At 36.7% G+C, this 19,674-nt stretch overlaps 1 protein-coding gene across 4 annotated transcripts; it reads right to left on the minus strand.

Annotated features, from left to right (window-relative positions):
- Positions 1 to 1,802: 1,802 nt before the first annotated feature.
- Positions 1,803 to 19,126, minus strand: LOC123877173 (facilitated trehalose transporter Tret1-like). 4 transcript variants are annotated; one of them, XM_045923681.1, is made up of 5 exons: positions 18,680 to 19,126; positions 5,375 to 5,377; positions 5,162 to 5,210; positions 3,994 to 4,129; positions 1,803 to 3,343 (listed from the first exon to the last, which is right to left on the minus strand). In XM_045923681.1, exons 3-5 carry the CDS (start codon positions 5,180 to 5,182, stop codon positions 1,998 to 2,000), a joined length of 1,503 nt encoding a protein of 500 aa, XP_045779637.1. In that variant the 5' UTR covers positions 5,183 to 5,210; positions 5,375 to 5,377; positions 18,680 to 19,126; the 3' UTR covers positions 1,803 to 1,997. The 4 variants fall into 4 exon arrangements, with proteins under 4 accessions (XP_045779637.1, XP_045779638.1, XP_045779634.1 ...); XM_045923682.1 differs by lacking the exon at positions 5,375 to 5,377 and having other exon boundaries at positions 18,668 to 19,126; XM_045923678.1 differs by lacking the exon at positions 5,375 to 5,377 and having other exon boundaries at positions 18,657 to 19,126.
- Positions 19,127 to 19,674: the final 548 nt, after the last annotated feature.

Raw genomic sequence — 19,674 nt, forward strand, 5'->3', positions numbered from 1 at the left:
GATTTCTAAAGGCAGTGTATAGAGATGTTATTACCGCGGTTATTTAGTAAGAGAATAGCTGCTCATTTTTTGCACAAAGAATCAGCCTGGCTGTTCAGTGCAGAGCTGCAGCCAGTATTTTTGTGATCATTCTATGAAGGCTTTTACTTGGTCAGTATTAATTAAATCATAATAGAATGTAAAGTTGGGCTCTTAGCTCGCACACGAAGGATTCCGTACTGTTGTACAAGAAATATCACTTTTGATGTAACCACAAATTCACGGTTTTTGGATTTACTTGCGCTTTACGATATTGCTATCTAGCAAATTTCAAAAAGTCTAGGTCACCGGGAAGTACATTATACGTTTTGAGAGACAGACAACGAAGTAATATTATAAGGGTTTCTTTTTTCTCTGGAGATATGGAACCCTAAAAACGTCGTAAAAGGAAACGGAGGAACGGAAAAGAAACATGCAAATTGTAGAATCAACTCCCATCGGCGGTGCTCCCACTAGATACATGGGGTTATTCAAGGGGCGGACCAACAAATTCCTGAAAGACCGGCAACGCATCCGCGGTACCTCTGGTGCTACAAATGTTCATGGGCGGCGGTAATCACTTAACATCAGGTGACCCGCCTGCTCGTTTGCTCGCTATTTTTAATTTCAAATAAATGTTGTAATACAGCTCTCAGTTAGTGCTAAATATATATATATAATGTGAGACGTCCCGTCTGCGTGCTCAAGAGGCGACGCTGCGCTCTCCAGGAGTCAGCCACCCGCAGCTGGATCCCGAATAAGAAAGATTTGTCGCTTCGGTATTTTTGAATAAATTAGGTAGCTATACCTACTTACTTTAGTTTTCCTTAGCTGAATCGCAGAAACCTTCCCTGGGGCAGTGGTAATTTTTTTAATTTTCATGGCGGTCATTTTTAACCCCCAACCCAAAAAAAGGGTTGTTATAAGATGGACGTGTGTATCTGTGTATCTGTATATCTGTGTATCTGTCTGTGCATCGTAGCTCCTAAACTAATAAACCGATTTTAATTTAGTTTTTTTGTTTGAAAGGTGTCTTGATCGAGAGTGTTCTTAGCTATAATCCAAGAAAATCGGTTCAGCCGTTTGAAAGTTATCAGCTCTTTTCTAGTTACTGTAACCTTCACTTGTCGGGGGTGTTATAAATTTTTAATTTACATTTGTGAAATTATTACTATTTGTTGTTAGAGGTAATAAAATACAAATTTTATTAAAATTCAACTCAGTATCTATTACGGTTCACGAGGTGCAACCCGCTGACAGACAGACGGATGGACGGGCGGAGTGACGGATAGTGGAAGCTTAATAATGGTAATAGGGTCCAGTTTCAATGAAACAAAAACTTCATAAAGTCACTTATAAGCTTTATTTGTCTTTGTACATTGGTATTGGTATTCAAAATTCTTATTTATTAACATTATTACAAAATAGTGGTACAAAAACGTATCACAACTCGCAGTATACGAAATAGTAACTATTTTGGTACTTATTTCTAATTATAAGTGTAAGAAGCGGGGGAAAAGTTCCACGTTGCGCGCCAGATGTAAGAAGCGCTGCCCCAACGTGGGGCAGCGCTTCTTACATCTGGCGCCCCACGTTGGGCGCCAGATGTAAGAAGCGGGGGAAAAGTTCCACGTTGGGCGCCAGATGTAAGAAGCGCTGCCCCAACGTGGGGCAGCGCTTCTTACATAAGTAATTATAACGCTAGCAAAAAGGAAGTCAGGTGACAATACTGATGATTACTGGTAAGATAAAATAATTACCACAAAAACGCGATTTATTAAAAGTTTACGAACGTTGCGTAGATAGGTGCCGCGGGGTCAGTGCTACGTCGCGTCGTAGGCATTGATGAGTTTTGTACTAAAACTACAAGCTTAAGACAAATAGTGTATATTGGATTGTGTTTAGGTAGTATAATAATAGCGCTAAATTTTTGCTAACCTTATTATTACTGTTTATACTATTGTTAAATAATTTGGTTCTTATTTACTAACTAGGTTACTTTTATCGTCCATTAAACTTAGTTGTACTTCGATATCACAATTCTTTTTGCCTTTGAAACTGTCTTCTATATCTTGCAGAGTACGGTCTTTTGTCTCTGGCAGCATCGCGTACATGACCAACAGACATACTGTCAACGTAGCAGAATAGACTAGGAAAGCACCTTCTACGCCTATAGAGGAGTAAAAGTGAGGAGCTGTTTTCATAGAAACAACAAAAGCAGGGGTCAAAAATGAAGTGGATAACGTTGACCCTAAACTTCTGTACGTCAAAGGAAACACCTCTCCACAAATTACCCAGTTTAAAGGTACTAAGCCTAAACAAAATGATACACTATAAAGAACCATCAAAGTCATAGGTACAGTATCCAACAGCCAAGTCTGAGTAATAATCTCAGCTTTCCTCAAGTAAACAAAAGCAGATATTAACGCAAGAGACAAAACTGTCATAGCACCACTAGTAAATAAAATTGTTCGTCTTTTAACTGTTTTGAGTAAAAATATAGCGAGTAAAGCGCAAACTGTCCGTAACAAATCTATTACAGTAAACTGCCACGCTACATCTTTAGCGTCGCTTTTATCCAAAACTGCTTGTAAAATTAAGTTTCCATATGCCGGCACCATATGTGCTCCACCAAATTCAAACACAATTAACATACATATAGCTATTATCAAAGGTTTATAAAACTCTTTCTTCTTAAATATCCTCATTATAGTTTTAAGTGTATCCGTTATTGACCGGAAAATCCTGTTTATCTTAAACTCCTTTCTTACTTGTCTGTTCTTCCTCATTTCTGCTGACTGAATCTCTCTTTCTTGCGCTCTGATCATGGATTCTAATTCTTTTACTTGCGCCTCGCCTTCCCCACGTACCCATCTAAAAGCTTTCTTAGCATCTTCAAATCTGCCTTTGGAAATCAACCAACTCGCTGATTCAGGGGATAAACTTATTATTACCATGGAAATTAAAGGAAATAAGGAACAGGCTATAGCAGTATTTTTCCAAGACAAATACGCTCCCCAGACATGCGATAACAAAATTCCTAATCCTAAAGATATAGCGAAAGTTCCCAGAAATGCTCCTCTGTATTTGGGTTCTGTATATTCTGCTACCAATATGGCAGCTAAAGGAGTACGTAGACCTAATGCAAGTCCGTGCAAAAATCTTGCTAGTAAGAAAAGTGGTACAGAGTTTCCTAGAACGAATACGATCCAGCCGAGTAACGCTGGGATGGTACAGATGAGGTGAGATTTCTGTCTGCCAAAGCGGGTCATGAGGACTGGTGATATGAAGTTACCGACGATACCCATCACGCCTACTGCTGACGCTGAAAAGGAGAAAGAATTCAAATTAGATACACTTAGATTCAAAAAGAGTACTTGAAATATTTGTACGTTTGTAGATTTTCAAAGATTGTAGCTAGTAGCTCCAAAAATACATAATGGACATTTCAATATTTTCGACTGTTCAAAAGATAATTCTTAGCTTCGTTTTGTCGATGTTTAAGCAAGTAAAGTAAGGGATTAGATCTAATACTCATACTTATCATTATCATATTATCATATATCATTTTGGTCCCGGAAAATCAAAAAATTCCTTCGGGATTTTTACAAAACCTAAATCCACGCGGATGAAATCGTTGCCATCCTTTGGAAGCTTCAGATAAATTGCGGTCAGCCTCACCAGTGATTTTACACGACTACAAGTTAGTCCTTGACTGCGATCTCACCTGATGGTAAGTGATGATGCAATTTAAGATGGAAACGGGCTAACTTGGAAGGGGTATAGCAATGTCATTAAATCCATACACCTGATCGGTTTCTACGTGGTATCGAACCGAGACGCTGAATAACTCGGTGGCACAGCTTTGCCGGCAGGGTGGTAACTAGCCACGGCTGAAGCTTCCCAGTTCCTACCAGCAAAAAATGTATTGCAGGAGCAGACTCAAGGAGGGAGGATTAATGAGGAGGTATTTACCAATCCAGGACGTGTCATGATCGGTCAGCGTGACTGGGCCTCCGTCGGTGATGAGCTGCGCGAACAGCACAGCTGGGTAGCCGTGCGCGCAGCCGTGACCCACGATGTTCAGCGCTGCGCCGGATACCACGAACGCCTGGAACATTGGAGTAGAGCATCTTAAAATCACACTAATATTATAAAGCATTAGCATCAGCAAGTAGGCATCAGCTAGTAATGTATATATCTAAAACTAGCGGCCCGCCCCGGCTTCGCACGGGTGCAAGTCAAAGTTATAATTTATCGTAAAACTAATGGAAAAGTGGTTATAATGGCTAAAATATAAATGTTTGGTTTATACTATCGCGGACTTTTTTGTAGGCATTATTGAGTTCTACAACTTTTCTATAGAAGTCATAAAATATAGCCTATACGGATTCGGAAGAATCCTTCTAAGTAATGGTAAAAGAAATTTTGAAATCGGTCCAGTAGTTTTTGAGCCTATTCAATACAAACGTACAAAAATACAAAAATACAAAGGTTTCCTCTTTATAATATTAATATAGAAGAAAGTGACTGGTGGGAAGTGGCTGAATGAGGATGGTTGAGGACTGGGTAGTGGTTGCGCTATTTAGAGAAGGTCTATGTCAAACAATGGAAGTCCAAAGGCTGATAATGATGATAATGATAAGAAGAAGAATAGCCGACTGACTGATCTATCAACGCACAGCTCAAACTACTTACAGGACGGATCGGACTGAAAGGCATGCAAGTAGCTATTATAACGTAGACATTCTCTAAGAAAGTATTTTTGAAAATTAAACCTCAAGGGGGTAAAATATGGGTTTGAAATTTGTATAGACTATGCAGATGAAGTCGCGGGCATTAGCATGTGTATTGTGTATAAATAATAAAGGGCCTCATAAGGAAGGTCAGAGTCACTCAGAGGGCGAAGTATTTAGTAAGAATTTGCTTGGAGTATCGTGCAGGTTTTCTTACGATGTTTACCTCCATTAACTGCTCAAAACGCACATATTAGTAGGGAACTCCGAAAAATTAGAGGTGCGTGCCCGAGGTCGAACCCCGTACTGTCCGAATAGGAGGCCGATGGTGATGATGGATGATTAATTACTAGCTTATCACTCTTAGCCTGTTACCGTGCCGTAGGCTCCAAACGTTTTTGACTTACCTGTTTAATAAAGGGCTTCATCTTGTAACGGCTTCATCAAGAACTCGAGCTGTAACAGAAAATATTATTTCTTAATTTATAAAAAAGTAAATTATTATGTTTGATTTTTAGTACCATAAAATTTTGCATCTGATCTCATAGCTGGATCCAAGAATTTTTAAGATTAGATTCGAACCACAAGGTCGAATCTGGTTCGAAGGATCATTCTATTACAAACTCAATCAACTTTGTAAAGGCAGTTAACTACGTTTACCTATACTTTTAATTGATTGTAATTATTGACGTCCAAGGGCCGAAGATTTCAATCGTCAAATAACTTTTATCTGAGGAATAAAGTGGGTTTGACAGTTTTCGTATAGGAAATCTGTCAATACGTCAAATTTATTTCACAGATAAAAGTTATTTGACGATTGAAAATTTGGCCTTAAAACTGTTAGAGCACCATCAAATGAGAACGCATTTTAGTGCAATAACTTTCCGTGTAAAAATTAAATGTAATTTTTGTAACTACCCTCTCACACATTATTCAATTGACATTGTTCCGTGACAAACGCACACTTAATCAGGTTAAGTGTCTCTTAAGTTACATGTACTCGTAAAATGTCACTATACTTCAAACTGGGTTGTGAGGGTACTTGGTTAAACTAAGTAGTGTTCATGTAACGTTTTACCCATTTATAATGAGACTACAAAGATAGAGAAGTGGCTTTTTTCTCTGCGTCATATTCCTCATCGCTGAAGGTCATGCACTTTTTCTTATCACATTAAGAGGGGTCTCTCCGTCACTCGCTTCATACAAACGTAGTTCCAATTTCATTTGGAATTTGGATATTAAGCAACCAAATCCATGAAATATTGCAGACATATTCTAGAAACTAATATCTATGCCTGTGGTTTTCCAGATTTCTGTTAAAATATTCGGTTTCAAAGTTACGCGTTCTTAAATATTTTCATACAAATCTTTGAGCCTCTGTAATTTTAAAACTACATTTAAAAAAAAATCTAAAACACCACAGGCACAGATATTAGTATCTAGAATATGTCTACATTTCATGGACTTTGGTTGCTTAATATTCAAATTAAATTGGAACTACGATTGTATGGAGTAAGTGACGGAGAGAGCCCTGTTAAGAGTGCTCTTCACGGCCCTAGTTACGCGTCAGCTCATACTGCATGCTGTTCCGATCAATATTAAGATGGACGATGATTCGATAGCGCAAATCAACGTTTAGTTTTACGTTATTATATTGAAAACTAATAAATATTTTCAAATAAACCTAACACATTTGGAGTAACTATTAAGTAAAGTTTGCCTTAAAGCTATTTTCGCAATTTTATAGTTTCTTACATGAAGAATCATTTACGAACGAAATTGCCTCAAGATTTTACTTCAAACAAATAGGTAGAGATGTTTCGAGAATCATAGCTTTCACTGACTGACTGACTGATCTATAAACGCACAGCTCAAATTACTAGATATATTATGCTGCAATTTGGCAATTATGACGTAAACATCCATTGAGTTCTTTTTTTTTTTTTGAAAATTCAACTACTACTACAATTTTTATTTTTATTTTTTATGACCAAGTTTTTTTATGGCCCTAACGTGCCCTAACTCACTGAGATCGTTGGCCATCTTTAGATAGGCCAAGGCCTATGAGTTAGGGCACGTTAGGGTCATGAAAACTTAAATAACTTTTTTTTTTTTTTAAATTTTGTACGGAAATTTTTATATCTTTTTTCGTCATTATACTTCAGCATTGTGTTTATCAGATCAAAGTAGCATGGGTACGTGTCGTCATTATATACTAATTACCACCCTGTATAAACCATTGAATGTAACTTTAAAAAGACGATAATTAGACTTATTGTGATTTATTACAAGGGTGACATGTTCAGATGGCACAAATCCTTTAATAAAAAATCGGTTCACTCGTTTAGGCGCTACGTTGCCACAGACAGATACACAGATACACACGTCAAACTTATAACACCCCTCTTTTTGGGTCGGGGGTTAAAAAGAAAAGAAATTAAAAGTATCGACACTGTAACATGAAATCGGTCTTCATACTTGTGTTATACACATACATATAGTATAACAAAATTGTTATATTACACGTCTTTTGTTATAAGCCTCGCATCGCGGTCGTCATGAATGTGACCCAACTCCCATTATATCAAGAGCGATTACATGCTCTTAACTTATGTATGGGCTACCGTTAGAGTACAGAATACGGGACAGTCTGAAGGTAGCCCGGTTATCCGGAATTTTTTCCACTTTACCTAGTTATTCTATATCTAAATGCATAGAATATACTCCGATTATATTATTCTAATATTATTTGTTGTTCTACTCGTAGATCTAAAACTAAACCAAATCGATATATGTCATCTAAAAATATCGAATAATATACCAAACGTTGATTCGCGTAGTTATATAAAACATTGTCCATGTCACTCTTATGTCCCCGCATATAAATGTTGATTGCAACAGCATGCACTCACGCTTAACTTGTAGCGATTATGGAGAGCACTCTTAACATATTTTACCTACAGCACCCCACAGGAAAGTTTCATAGGCATAGAAATTCAGTAAGAATTATAAAGAATCCAAAACCAAAGCTTAATCCTAATCCTAATCCTAATAATATTATAAATATGAAAGTGTGGATGTTTGTTACTCAATCACACAAAAACTACTGGATGGATTTGTCTGAAATTTGGAATGGAGATAGATTATACCCTGGATTAACACATAGGCTACTTTTTATCCCGGAAAATCAAAGAGTTCCCGCGGGATTTTGAAAAACGTAAATCCACGCGGACGATGTCGCGGGGATCAGCTAGTTTGCTATAATCCGCTAAAAGGCAAATCTGTATGGTACAACATGCAGCATACGACATGCACCACCCGCCCTCCCACTGCTAAACATGGTGGATTTGTGTGGTGTTGCGTGGTGGTACTTGGGGCTTGCTTGGTGGCTGCCTTTTCCTGCATTTTTTGATTCTTTTCATATCATGGACTTACCTATGTTCATATCATGAAATAACGCCACAGGTAACGCCTGATTCTATACAAATTCAGAAAGAGACAATCTTCGAGATAACTTTGGACCGATGCGATGGGATGACGTGTTTTGCTAGTTTCCTCACATTAGCGGTAACATACTATATGGTATGTTGTATCATAGGTAGGTTAGCTCGTAGGCTTTTCGAAAATGGGCTTATTATCGCTACTTCATATAAAATTGAGATATTTAAAACCGTAGTTGACAATAGGATTTATAGGACCTCCCTGGCACAGTGGTCTTATAATAATAAGTGGAAGTGGGTTCGATTCATTGTATATGTATAGACATTAGGCTATAATTAAAAATTTTTTAATAAAAAACATTAGAGATCCCTACGAAATTGTAATAAGCTACCCGTGCAAAGCCGCGGCGGATCGCTAGTAGATGATAAAATATGAGCTCGTTATATAATTAATGCAGATATAATATTTATTAGGTAGGTAATCAATTATCATGTACCTATTGCGTTCTTAGATCGTTTACTTAGATCTTAGATGCACTAGCTGAAGGTTATTACCAAAGAATTCTAATTAAGTAAGTTAATAGAAATGGCATACCTACCTGCTATTCGATCCGAGACATGCATGGCTAACTATGAGCCTTATAAGAAGGCTCAAAGTCATAAAGACAGTAATTATACTCGGAGTTTCTTTACGTAATCAAATTAGGAATGAGGATCCCCGTAGAAGAACCAGAACAACCAACAAGAGAACCGCTAGATGGTGGCAGTGCAAGACCCTGGCATGTGGAAATCCTTACAAGAGACCAATGTCCATCTGTGAGCGCATATCGGTTGACGACGATGATAATGTTTCCCTAGACATCACGCTGCTTTACCACTTCTGTGCCGATTTTGAATTCTGTGGTTATTACCTAGTTATTACCTGTGTTATTACTAATCTTTGAGCTATTTACTATACAAATGAGGTCAGGGTTAGATTTATATATGCTATTGTTAGGTCCCGTTAGATACTATGTCACTTTAGATTAGTGTTAAGGTCATAAATATATGCCTATCGGTATACTTCCTTATTATAGGTATGAAATACCGTTAAGTAAAGACAAGTTAAATATTATTAAAGTGTACATATTAAATGTAGGTATATTTACTTAGATGTACCTATACATAAATGCGAAAGTGTCTGTCTGTCTTTCTGGTAGCTTTTGAGGACCCATCCGTTTAACCGATTTTTACCAAAGAAACTTACAAAGCTATCTTGCATCCTGGGGATGGACATAAGCTACTTTTTGCCCCGTCCGGAAAATTAACGAGTTGTCACGGGATAGAAAAAAAAAATTACACCGAAAACTGTTCGTCTGTCGTGTCTTTCAAGAAAACCTATAGGGTATTTCCCGTTGACCTAGAATCATGAGATTTGGCAGCGCGGCTGCAGCGCTGCAGCCGCGCTGCCTTTGCGCGGCACTTTGCGGCTTTGAAGGCGCCCTTAGAGTCTACTGAAGTCATAGAGACATACCAGCAAAATCTCAAATTTCATGACCCAGCAAGCGGTTTGAGCTGTTGCCTATTGTACCACAGAATATTATGAAATGACATATTTATTTCAATAGGACAACTTGTACCGCTTATGCGTGTCAAGACTCTACGTTCGGAAAGAAAATTCTATTGAGAAGAGCCGACATAAAACTCAGTAGATTTTGCTCTTTTCACACTTAAATTATAATTTCATGTAGTTAGTTATATACAATAGAACACAACCTACTAATCCCTACAGATACCTACTTCTGTACATACTTCTTATCAATAACACTAATATTATAAAATGTGAAAGTGTGATTGTTTGTCCTTCCTTTACGCCCTAACTAAGCAACCAATCGATTTGATTTTTGGCGTAGAGATAGTTCCGATAGGACGGAAAGTGACATAGGCTACTTTTTATCCCGGATAAAACAAAGAGTTCACATGGGATTTTTAAAAACTTAAATCCATGCGGGCCAGGGAGTATTTACTTGGCTTCGACCATTCGACACACGAAGTTGTGTCTTGATAAATAAGAAAATATGTTTGTTAATTTGTCCTTCAATCACGTGGCAAAAGAACAACGGATCGACATGATTTTTTGTATTGATATAGTTATAGACCTGGAGAGTGACATGAAGTGAATGTAGCCTACATTAACTGCGGAAAATCAAAGAGCTCCCACGGGATTTTCAAACCTAAATCCACCGGGATAAATTCGCGATTATCATCTAGTTAGACAATAATAATTAAATAACTTAATATTGTAGCTGTAATAGATAAGTAGGACTTGTTGAAGTCAGCACTTCGCAATTAAGTCATTTTGCATTATAACAATCATTATTTCATTGTTTATCAGATTACTCTGCATTGTCTGCTATAAGGTTGTGCAATGCTATGTCAAGTTATTAGGGTTCCATTGTAATTTGTATGTAATATATTATTAGTTTCCTAACATCATCATGTTTAACGCATCGCCGGCACACTACTGAGCACAGACTCTTCTCTCAGAATGAGAAGGGTTTGACCATAGACCATAGCTGACCAACTGCTGATTGGCAGACTTCACACACCTTGGAGAACATTATGGAGAACTCTCAGACAGGCAGGTTTTCCTCACGATGTTTTCCTTCACCATAAAGCTAAGTGATGTTTTGATTGTTTAAAACGCACATAACTTCGAAAAGTTTAAGGTGCGTGCCCGGAATTGAACCCCTGACCCCAAGAATAGGAGGTAGACGTCTACCTTTCTGACTATTGTACCTAGATTCTTGATAATAAGTCTAGTATTAAGAAAACTTAGGTACTTTTTTAATAAAAATAGTACCTACTTATTTTTGTATAATCAATGAAGAGCTAATTATTCTGTCGTATACAATTTCTCTAAACTCATATAAATTGGACAGGTTAAAAATCTAGTTTTATGATTCACGAGGAGCATTAAGAAAGAGAACACTTACTTTAGTTTAAAGATCGTGTAGGTACCTATAATACGCGACAGGACAAGATGGCAATCAGGGTGGGGTCACCACTCACCCCGCACAATCGTACAACCCCCGCGTTAACCCCGAGCGGGATAACGATGTGCGGGGCCTCCGCTCGCCTCATACCTACCCCGGCCATCTCGACCTGTGGCGTACTACACCTACAAGTACCTCAAGTCTCATTATCTAGTAACTTAAAAATAAAAATTTAAAAACCCTGATACAAAAACCTCTAATCTTCAAACGGCTGAACAGATTTTCTTGGATTATAGCTAAGAACACTCTCGATCAAGCCACCTTTCAAACAAAAAGACTAAATCAAAATCGGGTCATTCGTTTAGGCGTTACGGTGCCACAGACAGATAAACATACACAGCTGATACACACGTCAAACTTATAACACCCCTCTTTTTGGATCGGGGGTTAAAAATAACACTCAAATAACCATCTGTTTACCTCCCTACTGAGAATTGATATCAATAAAACACAGACCGCAATAAAAGTATAACATTTTTTTGTGAGATTGGCACGTGGCAAGGCAGAAATAAAAACTGAAATGAAGTAAAAAAAGTAAATGACAAATAAAATAAACCTTTTGTTGATAAATCCGGCTAGATATTGAAAAAAATTAATTCTTTAGTGACTTTAAAACGTGACATGAAGGGAATTGATATAAACGAATCAATGCCAATTTAGAGCATGATCTGTGTAAATTACAAAGAAATAAACCGGTCAAGTACGTGTTTGAAGATGCAACGTCGGGTTCCGTAGTCATGGTAGTGAATCCTATCGTATACTAAAAGCAAGAATAATAAATAAATCAATTAATCTTGTAAAGCCGATGATTTTTGTCAGCCCTTGTCATTTATATCAATGGCCCTAGTATAGACTACGGTCTAATTGGGCTGAAAATTGCAAACACTAATTTTCTCCTCTTTCACTCACTATATACAAAACCAAAAAAAAAAAATTTTTTGGAGGCCTTCACTTTTTTTGATGCAACATCCGTTAGGTAAATTTTTTCGTAAAGAATATGTCACCCGGACCATTACGACAAATCAATTGACACCTCATTCATCAAAATCGACCCAGTAGTTTAGGCGCTACGGTGGAACACACAGAATCTAGATACAAACATACATACATATACATACATAGATTGCTAAAATCATAACTCTTCTTTTTGGCTTTGCCGCAGTAGGTTAAAAAGATTTCAGAAACGAAAATTCTCAAAAAATACATAGCAGATTTTGCGTGCGCAACAACGATAATAATATAATGGATACCTAATGTACGTCAGTCTTTAGGTATCAAATTGTCCTTATTGTATAAGCGCACGTAACGTTGCGAAATGTTATAAATAAGTAATGGCGCTGACTGTAATGCGTATTTACGTTTCAAATTATACCCTACATAAGGCTTTATTTCTCACTAGATGATAAATCAAAATTTTAAGAAACCCCCGACACAAAAACCTCTATAAGAAAACTAGAAAAGAGCTGATAACTTTCAAACGGTTGAACTAATTTTCTTCAATTATCGCTAAGAACACTCTCGATCAAGCCACCTTTCAAATAAAAAAAAAACTAAATTAAAATCGGTTCATTCGTTTAGGAGCTACGATGCCACAGACAGATACACAGATACACGTGTCAAACCTATAACACCCGTCTTATTGGGTCGGGAGCTCGGGAGTTAAAAATCACGTCAAACCTTTGCTCAGTTGCAACGTGATTGAAGGAAAAACCAACAAATCAATAAACCAAAAACAAGTGAATAACATCTTGCCCTTCCAATTAAAAAAACCATTTAATTCCGTAAAATTAGTGAAAAGACAACAATAAAATTCCATTCTGCATTATGTCTGTTTCCGTATTCGGTTTTACGGATCAGCAGTTTTACAATTGAGTAGAATAAAGGCATAACCGATTTTATAATGATTCCGAGTAGAATCAAATGGTTCAAAGGTATCTGAAATAGGTACTTCAGACATTTGCTTAGACAGTTTTTTTTAATTACAAGACGAGCTTATGCCCTCGAAATTGCCGATGTAGATGTAAAATTATTAGATTTTTTTTAGCGTGGGTCCAAAACATCTTTGGATTCTTCGGGAACTTCAATACAAATTCCTCTTTAGTTTATGCTAAGGTAGGTACTGTAATAAATATGTATATCAGTCAGTAAGTTTCTACTTTTATATTTGACCCGCACCGTATGCAATATCTGAAAGTCCTTTCTAAGTAGAAGGTGTAAGTAGGTAGATATTAAGCTATAGACTCTATAGCCTCTGAAGTATAGAGGAAACCTACATTTTTTAACCCCCGACCCAAAAAGAGGGGTTTTATAAGTTTGACGTGTGTATCTGTGTAACTGTGTATCTGTGTGTCTGTGTATCTGTGTATCTGTGTATCTGTCTGTGGCATCGTAGCGCCTAAACGAATGAACCGATTTTAATTTAGTTTTTTTTGTTTGAAAGGTGGCTTGATCGAGAGTGTTCTTAGCTATAATCCAAAAAAATTGGTTCAGCCGTTTAAGAGTTATCAGCTCTTTTCTAGTTTTCTTGTAGAAAAGAAGGTTACATAACCGTTAAATTCATAATATCATGTCAATTGACAAATGTCAAGCTGTCGAGATGGACGTTGCCTAGATACATAATTATTTATTTGAAAATGATGTTTTGGAAAACTCAGATACTTTAGATCGTAGGCGCGGAATTTAGTCCATCAGCCGTTTGAAAGTTATCAGGTATTTTCGGTCTTTTCTAGTTACTGTAACCTTCACTTGTCGGGGGTGTTATAAATTTTTAATTTACACTTGTCAAAATTAAATACCTAGGAGCAAACAAGCAGGCGAATCACCTGATATTGAACCCATGAACATTTGCATTTTGTAGCACCAGGGGAACCGCCAATGCGTTACCGGCTTTTTAACCCCCGACCCAAAAAGAGGGGTGTTATAAGTTTGACGTGTGTATCTGTGTATCTGTCTGTGGCATCGTAGCGCCTAAACGAATGAACCGATTTTAATTTACTTTTTTTTGTTTGAAAGGTGGCTTGATCGAGAGTGTTCTTAGCTATAATCCAGAAATATTGGTTCAGCCGTTTAAGAGTTATCAGCTCTTTTCTAGTTTTCTTGTAGAAAAGGTTAGATAACCGTTAGGTTCATAATATTATTTCAATTAACAAATGTCAAGCTGTCAAGATGGACGTTGCCTTGATACATAATTATTTATTTGAAAATGATGTTTTGGAAAACTCAGATACTTTGGATCGTAGGCGCGGAATAGTCCAAGAAAATCGGTTCAGCCGTTTGAAAGTTATCAGCTCTTTTCTAGTTACTGTAACCTTCACTTGTCGGGGGTGTTAAATTAAATTTTTAATTTACACTTGTTTAGGAATTTGTTTATTTGAATCATATCTATGATTTGAATAACCAGAGACGTCATAACCTAAATACAAAATTTCAAGTTTATTATAGGTATTTTTCTGTATCTCTGAAGACGTTAGGCGACACAATATAACGCAATGTTATCAATTTGCACAATGGACGTTACGACGGATAGCTTTGTCAAATTGCAACACATCACATCATTACTAGAGTGAACTAGAGTGAGGGAACTCTCGGTTTGATCCTGATTCGATGATTGACGCAGGTAGCCCTAAGGTGCCATATTTTCTCATGATTTTAGGTCATAATTTAAGTTTTGGTTTGTGTGTTTTATGTGTGTGTTACCTGTTATTTTACTTCAGTACTGTCTATCTATGTATAATATTTGACATATTATCGTCGACTCAAGATCAAACCTACTCACTCTAGTTCACTCTGCCAGTAGTGTGTCTGCACCTTTAGACAGTAAAACCATTTGCAGACGAGATAGCAACAATCACTCTAAAAAACTCTTTTTTTGCGGAATCAAAAAAAAAACGATCAAGTACTTACGCCCTATTCCATCAATCGGAAAATTGCCGGTTTGTAAAAACGCTACTAATAAGGATATAGATTTTTTCGACCGATACGACAGACGGACAGACACACAACGAAGCGGATCGCTTCGGGTTCTCTATAAGGGTTCCTTTTTTCCTTCTGAGGTAAGGGACCCTAAAAATCTAAATTCATGCAGCCGTAATCAGCTAGCTTATTAGGTACCTAAGTTATATTTGCTTTTTTAGCAAAAACAGATGGATAGCATTGACCGAATAATAAATATATACAAAGCTTATGTTTGTATGTAAAATGTGTGCAAATATTATATTTTCATGTTTGTCTGCAATCCTTTTAGAAGAATTACCGCTAGACATATAATACTTATACGTAAGTCATTATCATCATCGTCACAACCCATCTCCTGCCCACTATGAGTACGGGACATCTCTCACAATGAGTTTGGAGTTTTAGACCATAGTCCATCACGCTGGCCAAGTGCAGATTGGCAAACTTCACACACCACTAAGAACATTATAAACACGGATTAGGAGGACTCCTAGGTTGCAGGTTTCCTCACGATGTTTTTCTTCACCGTTAAAGCAATTAGAGATACTTTAATTGCCTAAAACGCACATAATTCCGATAAGTTAGAGATGAGTGCCCGGGATCAAAACCTCGGACCCTCCAATAGGAGACCGAAGTTTTTGACCCCTGAGTTATTACCACTCACCCTTACCGTACTACATAGGTACCTATTGAATATTAATTTCAATTCCTACCGTTTTTTTCCAAAAAAAATATAATAAAACTTTTATATTCTAGTTTACCTTTCCCGTAACTTTTTGCTGAACTTGAAACTATGAACACTTGTTAATTTTTTTCTTTTTCTTTAGACAGATTTTTAACAAGAAAAGTTACTACCAAAATATATTTTTTTACAATCGGTTAAATAATTTATCAAAATATAATTATAGATCGCTCTACAATCTGCGTTAAGTAGGTAATTAGTAGATTATGCAAAATAAAAATATGATTTAAATTAAAAAAAAAAAAAGGGTTTACTAAATAAAATTTAGTTTTTAAAAATTAAAAATCAAGAGCTTCGAATGTGTTAAACAAAATAAATAAAAAATCATTGTTATTATTTTTTATGATTTTAAAAAAGGTTCTGTTATTATCATGATGCTGATTAGGTTATTTTTCACAAAACTTACCGTAAAAAAAATCGCGTTTCACAACAAAAAAAAACACCAACATAAAAAACTACAGCACCATTCCTATTGCTCCAACAATGAACTGGCGATGAGAACTAAATCTTTGACGTTTGGGAAACAAATTATAAGCTTATTCACACGTTTCGACCTTGACTTTGAAGAAAGCTAATTTAGAAGAATTGTTAGGTTTATTACTAGGAAATAGTACTACTGATTGAAATGGTCTCTAGACACGTAATATCGCATTAAATTAAATAAATAGAGGTAGAGGGAGGTAGAGAAGGTGTTATTGTACTGTTTGCGATTTTTAAAATACTTATCAATAAGTATTATAATAAGAAAATCTGCCGATGCCCAGAAAGTCGTCCGGGATTTAGGTATTTTAGGAAACTCGTGATGTTTTGCATAAAAAGATAGGAAATAGATTTGGAGAATGACAGGCTAGGTGTTTTTTAATCCGCGAAAACAAATGGCTCTTCCAAGACGGCATGCCATCACGAACCAACAGATAGGTTCTATGTGTCGACGTCTATCTGTCTGTTTGTTCACTTTGATCACCTCAAGTGCTGAGCCAAATGTGAAAAAGTCTGGCTCAGAGACAGCTTGCATCCTTGGAATTATTTTGGAAAATCAGAGTTCCCGTGAGGTTACGAACACCTATTTAATCATTTTTATTGTTCCGTGATAAAAGAAGGAACCCTAAAAGTTTCGTCCAGTCCGCCTGCGCGTCTGTCTGTGTGTCACAGACATATTTTTAAAAATAAAGTATAAAATATAAGTAAATTTTGAAAAATTCAATTTTCAGGTTAGGTACTGAGAAGAGTATGAAAAGTTGAGTCGAAAAAAATTGGTTTACTCTCTCGAGGTGATATCTTTATGGGCTTTTAAAATCATTAGTAGGTTTCGTAGACAGTTTTTGAAAAATAAAAAATAAGTACCTTAGGGAAACGCGGCAGGTACGCTAAAAGCTGTGACTCGTCGGCCCCCCGAATAGGAATTCGGGGGGTCCGAAGTTCGATCCAGGTCCTTTAACTTTTCGGAGTTACGTGCGTCTTAAGCAACCAAATATTCACTTGTTTTAACTGTGAAGAAAAATATCGTGAGAAAGCCTCAGAGTTTTCTATAATGTTTTCAGGTGTGTAAAGTGTGCACTTTTACACGGACTACGGCAGACTATGGTCAACTATTATAGAACGCACTTTGGCTTTGCTCAGACTTAAGACACTGTTAAAACGAGACAGCCTTATACCGCGGTCATAAATCCATCTCGTTTTAACTGAAACTCAAGTCTAAGCAAAGTCAAAGTGCGCTCTATAGATTTCAACCTGAGAGGAGACTTGTGTGCACAGTAGTGGGCCGGCGCGGCGATGGGTTAATGTAATGATGATAGCTACGTGTTCTCTTGGCCAGTTTCTTTTTAACATTTTACCTAGCATTCTTACAATAATGACTTTTGAAATTTGATTTGACTTTTGAAGAGCAAATTAATTATATTGTTTAGCCAGTAATTATGGCTTGGTAGGTAAGTAATTTAGAATATCTGAATTATGGGATTTAACTTTACACGCAATCACGCGATTTCGAATTGTGTAACCAACTGATTAACTTATCAGATCACTGAGTTAGGTAGGTAGTCATAGTAAATATCTTCTTAGCCATAAGAAAAACTATGACTTTTAAAATCGATCATCATCATCATCATTATCACTACTGAGCATGGATCTCCTCTGAGAATGAGAAGGCCTCAGGAATAGCCTAGCCGGGAATTAAAAAAAAATCAAAATATTTTTATTCAATTAAACTTTTACAGGTATGTACTTTTGAATTGTCAAATGCATCTACCACTGGTTCGGAATGCCTTTACTACGAGAAGAACCAATAAGAAACTCGGCGGTTGCTCTTTTTAAAGATTTGATATACAGTATTAGTCCCGGGCATTGCTGCGAGCTGCAGGTCAAATCCACGCTCTTTCATTATTTACATAATCTTCAATTGTATATGTTTTTTCCAGGAACATAATTTTAAATATAATATAATGTATATATGTATAGGGTCTATAGTTCCTATGCATGGTCTAGTGCTAGTTTTTTTTTAAATTCTGATATAAGTTCGCTAACTTACTTGACTGCGATCTCATATTATGAGGCAGTCTACCCTGCAAGAGACCCATGTCCGCCGTGGACGCCTATCGATCGACGATGATGATATTAAGTATAATGTCGTTTGAATTCATGTGTTAGATAACCATTGCTGTTATTCATTGACCAATGCTTCAATGCCATCATACTTGCAACCACAAAAAAAATTACGTGTATAGGTACCTACCTACTTACAACCGTGAACCAAACTTTTTTTTTCACATCTAGGTCACATCACGCATTGGCTGACGCAACTTCACAGCGTAACAATTTCATATAATTTTTTAAGCATTTATAAATTTGATTTAACCGTATAATAATAAGATTTAAAAATAGCATTCACTTTTCACATTTTTTGTATATTTATTTTATAATCTGCACCATCTTTTTTGTGTGCGTAATCTTCATTCGATTTTAAAAAATTCTATTTTTTTTTAACATAGGTAATTAATTTGTTTTAATCGATTAAAAAATAGCATTCACTTTCACATTTTTTCGATTTAATTTTAGAACTCGCGCCATCTGTTTGCGGGCGTAATCTTTATTCGATTTTTAAAAATTAAAAAGTTGCGTTTTTAAATTGAGGAACGCGTCGACTAGTGAGGGGAAAGTGTGTGTGAGCGGTCGATTTCTCCCTCACCGTCAAATCGACTGTCGTCAGTGCATCGCACGCGATTGCAACACTGCTTCTTACGTGTTATTAGAGATCCATGGTGGAATAATAAGTTTTTACCCGACTGCGCTGCGGCGAGGCCCAAAAGGAGGGTTACGTGTCCGTCTGTTTGTCTGTCGTGTCTGTCAAGAAAACCTATAGGGTACTTCCCGTTAACCTAGAATCATGTTTGGTAGGTAGAGGTCTTATAGCACAAGTAAAGGAAAAGTCCAAAAACCGTGAATTTGTGGTTACATCACAAAAAATGTGTTTCAATTTTCAAATTCAGATAACTATCAGTGGGTTTCATATAAAAGGGCTTTATCTGTACATTCTAAAACAGATTTTTATTTATTTTTATGCATAAAAGTTTATGATTCATCGTGCAAAATGTCGGAAAAATACCCGATTACGGAACTCTCGGTGCGCGAGACTGACTCGCACTTGGCCGGTTTTTCTTAAAAGAGATGAATTTATCACCTGAAACCAGAAGCATCGGCACTCATTTCCGGACAATAAGCAAATTAGGTACTACGTTCGCCCTTGACATCTA

This window comes from Maniola jurtina, chromosome 23, assembly GCF_905333055.1.
Source record: "Maniola jurtina chromosome 23, ilManJurt1.1, whole genome shotgun sequence".
NCBI lineage: Eukaryota > Metazoa > Arthropoda > Insecta > Lepidoptera > Nymphalidae > Maniola > Maniola jurtina.